Source organism: Perkinsus marinus, assembly GCF_000006405.1.
Source record: "Perkinsus marinus ATCC 50983 genomic scaffold scf_1104296929318, whole genome shotgun sequence".
Lineage (NCBI taxonomy): Eukaryota > Perkinsozoa > Perkinsida > Perkinsidae > Perkinsus > Perkinsus marinus.
In genome coordinates this window covers 799,456-807,047 of record NW_003216498.1, presented here as the reverse complement: position 1 = coordinate 807,047, position 7,592 = coordinate 799,456, and the positions used below count along the sequence as shown (strand labels likewise).

The 7,592-nt window shown below is 50.6% G+C and overlaps 4 protein-coding genes and 1 non-coding gene across 5 annotated transcripts in view; 1 reads left to right on the top strand and 4 right to left on the bottom strand.

Moving 5' to 3' along the window:
- The window catches only part of Pmar_PMAR012584 (hypothetical protein), a gene marked incomplete at its 5' end in the record, with an annotated part of 6,217 nt that extends 4,888 nt beyond the window's left edge, over positions 1 to 1,329 (bottom strand). The window contains one exon of the mRNA XM_002787759.1: positions 19 to 1,329. Within this exon, the coding sequence (XP_002787805.1) occupies positions 19 to 1,329 (1,311 nt within the window). The remainder of the gene's footprint in view (positions 1 to 18) is intronic.
- A 578-nt stretch (positions 1,330 to 1,907) lies between these two features.
- Pmar_PMAR012583 (hypothetical protein) lies at positions 1,908 to 2,843 on the bottom strand (the record flags this gene model as incomplete). Its single annotated transcript, XM_002787758.1, has 6 exons — positions 1,908 to 1,996; positions 2,067 to 2,164; positions 2,245 to 2,336; positions 2,390 to 2,482; positions 2,540 to 2,660; positions 2,710 to 2,843. The coding sequence occupies 6 exons, from the start codon at positions 2,841 to 2,843 to the stop codon at positions 1,908 to 1,910; spliced, it is 627 nt and encodes a 208-aa protein (XP_002787804.1).
- Positions 2,844 to 4,030: 1,187 nt separating this feature from the next.
- Positions 4,031 to 4,911, bottom strand: Pmar_PMAR012582 (conserved hypothetical protein; the record flags this gene model as incomplete). The annotated part of the gene is made up of 4 exons (XM_002787757.1): positions 4,031 to 4,215; positions 4,319 to 4,379; positions 4,448 to 4,593; positions 4,767 to 4,911. The coding sequence occupies 4 exons, from the start codon at positions 4,909 to 4,911 to the stop codon at positions 4,031 to 4,033; spliced, it is 537 nt and encodes a 178-aa protein (XP_002787803.1).
- A 140-nt stretch (positions 4,912 to 5,051) lies between these two features.
- Positions 5,052 to 5,124, bottom strand: Pmar_PMAR012581. Its single transcript has one exon. It is a non-coding gene; the product is annotated as a tRNA-Ile (tRNA).
- Positions 5,125 to 5,677: 553 nt separating this feature from the next.
- Pmar_PMAR012580 (protein transport protein Sec61 subunit alpha, putative) overlaps positions 5,678 to 7,592 on the top strand; it is a gene marked incomplete at both ends in the record, with an annotated part of 2,070 nt that continues 155 nt past the window's right edge. The window contains 13 exons of the mRNA XM_002787756.1: positions 5,678 to 5,764; positions 5,813 to 5,957; positions 6,000 to 6,104; positions 6,148 to 6,237; positions 6,282 to 6,378; positions 6,431 to 6,537; positions 6,585 to 6,724; positions 6,775 to 6,929; positions 6,978 to 7,050; positions 7,107 to 7,238; positions 7,328 to 7,417; positions 7,468 to 7,530; positions 7,571 to 7,592. Of these exons, the coding sequence (XP_002787802.1) occupies positions 5,678 to 5,764; positions 5,813 to 5,957; positions 6,000 to 6,104; positions 6,148 to 6,237; positions 6,282 to 6,378; positions 6,431 to 6,537; positions 6,585 to 6,724; positions 6,775 to 6,929; positions 6,978 to 7,050; positions 7,107 to 7,238; positions 7,328 to 7,417; positions 7,468 to 7,530; positions 7,571 to 7,592 (1,306 nt within the window). The remainder of the gene's footprint in view (positions 5,765 to 5,812; positions 5,958 to 5,999; positions 6,105 to 6,147; positions 6,238 to 6,281; positions 6,379 to 6,430; positions 6,538 to 6,584; positions 6,725 to 6,774; positions 6,930 to 6,977; positions 7,051 to 7,106; positions 7,239 to 7,327; positions 7,418 to 7,467; positions 7,531 to 7,570) is intronic.

The window sequence follows — 7,592 nt, the reverse complement described above, 5'->3', positions numbered from 1 at the left end:
GTAAGTACACCACCATACTAGGACCAGGAGTGCAGGGTAAATTAATGTAAGGACTATGAGATCGTTCTGAGCATAGGTAAATCCCATATCGGGACTGGCAAAGCCACGGAAGAAGAGCAGCAACATGGGCACGAGAAACATACACTTGAACTGTATAGTGTTCTCGAGCCACATAGAGTCATCATAGAAAGCATCTTTTTGCCAGTCTGAAAGATTGATCTCTTTAACGACTATATGAGAGGCGTAAAGTAGCTGTAGCATCCACAGTAGTATCAGGATGCCGTCCATGGTCGAAGCCGATACGCCTTCATTGACCAGTTGGGGTACAATGAAGTTATAAACAGAAGTCCTTCCAGCAGCGTCGAGGCCGAAGAGGGGGTAGAGTGACCATTGCAGCAATCGTATGACCGACACTGGACCAAGGATGCAGTAGCCAGCCCACATGATCAACGTGGATCTCCAACTCTTAGCTGCACCAACACCAGCGGCCCGGTACCAACGGGGGAATATAAACTGGAATTGTTGCGTCCATTGGAAGAGGCCGACAAGCAAAGAGAATCGACACATTCGGTTGAGCCGACTAGAGGCATCAGCCAAGCCTTGCAACCAATCAACACGAAGACACCAAATACCCAGATCACACAGGAGTGGGATGATAGTTACAATTGCTGTAGCAACAACTAGCACCATGATAGGCCCGAAGAGCACCATCTTAGCTTGTCGATCGATGCGGCGAGGCACCGTCCTACCGGGCACCGACAAAGATCTCCGTGGCGAAAGCGGTGGCGATGCTTGAGCCAAGTCAGACCCAACAAGTTTTTTGCTGTCTTCTGGTGAGTACTCAAGCGAAGCTGGTGGAGCAAGGAGGTCTCTCAGAGTGGGGTACTCAGCATAGGACTGCCAACCTATCTCCCAAAGACTCAGACCGAGGAACCAGGAGCATCGGATTGTCGCATAGAAGACGTAGCATGTTGTAGTCGATGCAAAGAGGTTATACCAAGTAACCGTGTTGCCAGTGAATACGTAATTGAACCAAACTATAAACTGGGTTACAATACCAGATAAGGCGAGGACGACCAACCCACCGAGCATGCCCATAGCCTGAATGAAGACGTATAGCATACCAATAGCGAGGAAGGAGTCGGCACGAGGGACCAGTCGAGTAAGTAGTGTCGGTATAAAGGAGAAGGCCACATGGAATATCTTGCCAGTGAGGTAACAACATATGAACAGCAGACCTCGTGGGAGGGTTTTAGACTTCTCACCTCTCATACGGAGGGGTGGGGTCATCGTCGACGGTGCGTCGCCTGACACTTTAACTGATGACATTGATCCACTGACTGGAAGCTATTCCATAAGACTTTCTCAACCGACATATCCCACTCGTGACTGAAGATGTCAACAAGGTACATCAATTCGAGGGACACCGTGTGGGTTTCCCTACGAAGACCCCAGCACTCAACACAAGCAGAAGCAAAACACAAGGTGAAAACAATGTTCAATATCGCCCTCCTCGACCCCGTCTATGTTGTCGACTCCGACTTCTACTCCGTGACCCCTCAGACTCCCGACTGGCAGAGCTGAAACAGAGCCAATCAATGAGAGATAGTGCGAGGATCCTCACCTCTCTCGACTACGTGATCGAGCACGATCCTTATCGGCGTATTTGGCATTGTATTGGCGTAGAGTATAGGCGGACAGTCTGACACAAGAGGCTTTGTGAAACGGCAAAGACCAATAGCGGTACCCACCTATATCGATCCTTCTTGTTGCTGTCACCGCCCTCGAAATAGGCACCATCCAGCTCTCGGCGACATCGTACTGCATCACGGCGTACAGAATAGGATAGGAGGCAGAAGCATGTAGAGGAGGACGACTTTGTCGACTGGTCGTTCCTGTAATATAGGTTAACCCGGAGACATAGATAAAACGATGTACTTCTTGTCGTCTCCATCAGTCCACTTCGACACAAGCTGAAGACTCTCAATATCGCGACCTGAACGAAAGTGACAACATCCCAGGATCGACACGATGAATACAGGAGCCGACTGGCCCTTACTGCTTACTTTGGTACTGCTCTCCAATCCTCGTCAACTCATCCTCAGTAATGTCCTGCGGAAAGCCCACTACGATAACCTCAAAGACGGAGCCTTCCCGAGGTATTCTGAATAATAACAACACTTCCTCTCCATCCTCTGATATAGGAGAAGGCCCAGGAGCCGGACTCCTGGCAGAGGACCTCACCGGCGTCGCTTCCTCTTCGCATCCTTTTCTTGCTGTATAGCCCCCGGCCCTTGAGGAGCCCCTGCCGACCCACGGATAACAGCGTAGTTGACCTGATGGTTGTTTGTCGGTCATAATTCCGACAACACTACGCCTTCATCATCACCTTCACACGCGACCCTAGGATGTACGTGCCATTGATCTCATCCTGAGCCCTAGAGGCATCCGATTCGACTCCGTACTGAATGAAGGCCATCACCTAAGGACACCAGAGGACCATGAGCCACAGTGAAGAGCCGAAGAAGAGAGAGGCTACATCTCTAGCAGTGGTGATCACACATATGTCCGAGACCTGACCATACTGGGAGAAAATACGTTGCAGTTCTTCTTTCACGTTCTCGACGGACGTGTTCCGAGGGAGGCCTCCAACCCAAACTCTGAGAGGAGAGGTCACCCCAAGTACGAGGGCGGCTAAGATGGTCCTACCGAGTATAGCTCTTCTCCATAGAGGCATCCTGCGCGGCCTTAGTGGTGGGCTTAGCCAGGTTGCCCGGGACAGCGTGCATGGGCTGCTGACCCAAGTTATTGGCTGTTGGGAGGATACCAGGGGTCGGATACATAATAGATGTTAAAATATAACACCTACGAAAATCACACTCCTGATGTGACTGAGTTCATACCAACTCAATCTGAACCTATCGGCAAAAGAACGATGGAGGGTCATGCTATTAATTTCATGGTAGAGTTACAATGAAGATACGGAGGCAACACAATAATGGCCAGGAAGTAGAGGGAGTGCAGTCTTGCGCTATGATGAAGACATGGGAACAGCCTGGTGTCCGCGAAGACGATAACGTAAAAATGCACACACAATCCGTCAGATGACCTCGGTGGGAATCGAACCTCAGCCTTCGAGGTGACTCAGTAGGGCAACAGGGACGGCTGACTACTCAACCAGGCTGCCGCTCCGGCTTGACCCAGAGGGATAGTGCCGGAGTGGGTCGGGAGATAATTAGCGTCCAAGTCGACCAACAAATGTTCGAAGAGTCAGCACTACATCCTATCACTACTTGGCGATCCCTCGCCGTCGGCGTCTAGTCTTGCGAAGGAGCGTAGTGACCATTGAAATGCCCCATTACCGTGGTCGGGTTAGTCATCGCACCGGTGAGCATGATGCCATCTCACAGTCGAATACAGAGATAGTTGACTCTAAATACCGATAAGTCAACCAGGAGAGCATCAAGCAGTCTATCATAGAGACTCCCGAGTGCAGACTACACAGACGTGGAGAACAGACAGTTTCAAGCTTCTCGTCATGGTCTCTTGCCTCTCTGTAATGAGCAGGCCTCTTTCCACTACCACAGCAGTCCATGCTGGCGGGTCTTGCTGTCGGGAGCTCTTGCTGCTTGACCTCAGAGTCTCGTCTTCAACCTAGTACATATGACAACGGACTTACTTCATCCGGTCTCTCGGGGTGCCGAGTTCCGATCCCAGCATAGCCTTTGAAACAGAGACACATGTCATAGAGAGTTGGGGTAATACCCCGCCTGTAGTACCTCATGGGCTCTCCCGCATACGTGATAGCGGCATGATGACAGCCATTAACATACCTACTGTCGCCAGTACCATTGACGGGTTCACACATTCATCACCGTTCCAATCAGACATGGGCATCAAGCAATTCTGGCTGGAAGCGTTATTGATACCGACTCAACGCAGCACTTCCCAACGTTGGATCGAAAACGCCAATCCAGAGTAACGGGCGATTCCTCGATCTAGTAGGCGTAGGGGACCAGCATCATTGTACTCACGCGCTCTTCTTACACCTCTTTGCCTGCTTGCCCGAGGTTGTCTTGGGTTCCTCCTCATCCTTCTCTTGCTTGGCCTCTTCAGCCTTGCGCTTGCTACTGCTTTGCACTGTTGTCTCTGTCGTGTGAGCCTTCACAATGCGGGCAGCAGCGTCCTTGTTCAAGACTACATCGCGTTTGCGAGCTAATAAGAATAAGCCGTCCATTCATAGAGTTGCTTCCCCCCCGACACAAGCAACGACAAGTAATCTGAGCGCCTATGGTCTGCCTCGATCCCATAGTACTACTCTTCGCATCCTCCTGTTCCGAGGCCTTCTTGATTCGCGCCATGTAAGACTTGACCCGGTCCTGAGGATATACCGCGTATAGTTCATTGACGCCACAGTGATAATGACGAGTGCTGCAGCTAATCGTACAATCTCATCCTTGATCTTATGTGTCTTTACATCAGTGCCTTGAGTTTTGAGGAACATCCAGTACAACGAGGCCGTGGTAAAAGCCAGCGAAACGTTCAGCTCGCTCTGCTCCAATGCTGAGAGGATCAACAAGACTTGATATAGCTCTGAGACGCCCAATGCTACTCGAAAAAGTTTGTTATGACGGCAGTTTCGAAGTAGTATCACAGTATCACTTTGAGAAAAAAATTCGTCGACTTTCATGTCTCTCATATTATAGGACTGATGCTCTCAGGCCAGCCGAGCTGCGTTTCCCCTCCCCTTGAGTGCCGGCTATTACGTGTCATCTTCGACATCAGTTCCTCGTAGTCGGTGTCCATCAATGGTTTCAGATGCTCCTCTAAACTCGAGAGTTGAGCCTCGAAGTTGTCCAGCTTTTTGATCAAGGAGTTTCGAACTCCAGACGAAGATGATGATGCAGCCATCAGACGATTAAGGCTACACTGAGCAGGTAAGAAGAGCACGTTGTCGTTGTAGCGGGATAAGAAACAAAAAAAGTGATATAAGCCGACATCACGGTAAGCTTCACAAGCAAAAACATGAAGTTTAGACCTCAGAGAGAATATAGTCCCGGCGGGGGTCGAACCCGCGGCCTACGGCTCATAAGACCGTCGCTCTTACCACTGAGCTACAGGACCGTTTACTACTAGCGTTTGGTTGTCGCCCGTAGATTTCTAACATTCTTCACGCTATTGCTGAAAGCCCTCGATCATCGACATGTCCCTTGAGTCGCAATTTTTCGCTGGGCAGTGCCGACTGTGAGCAACAATCGAGAGATTGCTGAAGGGGTCGGCTCCGGCCCCTCGGACCGTATACGGTGTCCAGCTGACTCTACTGTGAACGATTCGATAGTACATTTGGTTTGGGAATGAGCAAATAGCTGAGTAATCGGTTAGCTACAACAGAAGGTGGAAGGGCTCCCTGGTCCCCAGTGACCTTCGATGATGGGATTACGGTGGGCGTCACCCTCTCAGCTTAACCCATCTTAGGTATCTAAACTTCGAATACGTTCGTTAACGTCAGACTTTGCTTTAATCGTATATCTACGTCGGAAATCCTGGATAACCGCATGAGCTGAAGTGTCGCATGAGATACTATCGCAATAGAGGCTGCGTACGTACGAGAGTACAAGGATGGATAAACTCGTCATAGTAGGATCTGCTGTGCTCCTCAGTTTATTTTTCACCGGCAATGAGGTTCTTGGATGTTTTCCGGCCCGCTATGCGGCTCCTGCCTGAGACCACCACTCCCGACAGGAGAATCCCTTTCAACGAGAGGGTAGCCCTTCTGCCCTTGTTATATCACTAGAGTCTCTCCACTTCTCAGATGGTATGGACTGCTACTTGCTTATTCATGTTCATGGTGATGGGGGAAATCCGATTATACGGCATGGGGAAGGGGTCCACTGTTGACCCCTTCTACTGGCTTAGGACTCTCATGGGCAGCCAACAAGGCTCACTGAGGGAGCTAGGTAGGAGATAGATCACGGGTATAACATGACTCTGACTCGCAGGTGTGGCCCCCATACTAACCGCCGGTATGATAATGCAGTTCCTCTACGGTTCAAGGCTCATCTCAGCGGATCTCAGCAGGAAGGAGGACCGCGCTTTGTTCCAAGGTGAACCCTCCTACCTTGTAGCGACCTCTCAACGTCTGCTCAGGTGCTCAAAAGGTCGTCGTGGTCCTCGTCGCATTAGTCCAAGCTTCTCTCCTTGTCGGTGCCGGTGCCTTCGGCCCTATCTCGGCCATTGGTAATGCACATGAGGGCGGCACTCTCTCCATGACTTAACCTCAGGTGGTCTCAATGCGGGTCTCCTAGTGGGGCAGATGGTTATCTCAAGTATCGCAGTGATGTCTATGGATGAGCTCCTTCAGAAGGGATATGGCTTTGGGTACCACATTGACTGCTGTTCCCTTCACAGTATAGCATCAACTTCAATTCAGTGCCACCGGTATTAACACGTTCATTGCCATGAGCGTATGTGAACAGATCTTATCAAGTGGTCTGTCTTTCAAGACCATCGATGTTGGTCGTGGCCCGGAGAAGGAAGGTATGCACACAGCAGTTGTAGTGATGTTGGTGCATGGTGCTCATTAGGTGTGGTGCTGGCCTTGTTCCAGCTCACCTACAGAGATGGTATCAGTGGCCTCAAGGAGGCTATGTTCCGTAGCGGTGCGGGCAATATTATTACTCTCTTGGCGACAGTGTTCATCTTCGCCTTGGTCAACTACTTCCAGGTAGTTTCCCATCACAGATAGAGTCGTGAGGTCTATTTTGTCATGACCAGGTCTTCCGAGTGGAGCTCCCCGTGAAGCACGTTAAGGCGAGGTCTCATGCCGGCATGTATCCTATTAAGCTCTTCTACACTGGTGGTATGCCCATCATTATCTACGCTACTTGTCTGGCCAATGCTTATCTGCTATCCCAGATCCTCTATGCTATGTAGGTCGCGGGTTCGATCCCTGGCACTACCATTTTCTCTTTAATCAGGTTCCCCGAGATGAAGGTCATTGGATTCCTGGGCAAATGGGAATACAGTGAGTTCACTGGGCTCGCCCGACCGGTAGTACTCTCATTGATTCCCCTTCCCTATAGTTGTGGATATTCCTCCGTTCTTAGATTGCCGGCCTGGCCTACTACTTCTCACCGCCTCAATCTACCGTATCGATATTCACCGACCCCATCAACTTGATCATCTTCGTCTCCTCGGTGCCGATCTCTTGCGGTATCGCTTCTAGAATGTGGCTCAATGTAAGCAGTGGTGGTTCAGTCGAGTCGGTAGAATGTTGTGCTATACATGCTAAGGTAGCTGGTTCTATCCCACCACATGTCGTTTATAGGTATCAGGGACCGGTGCTAGAGACATCGCTCGCCAGCTCAAGGACCAGCAGATGACCATGCGTGGCTACAGAGACTCCACCGTCATCTCAGTGAGCCTAGTCCCTCTCAATAGTAGGCGTTGTATTATTTCCCCCCTAAGGTCCTGGATAAATACATCACGCCGTGTGCTGTTGTTGGTGGCGTTGTGGTCGGGGCGATCGCAGTGACTGGAGAACTCCTTGGGGCTGTAGGAAGCGGTGCAGGTAAGGGCGTCGCCCTATACTG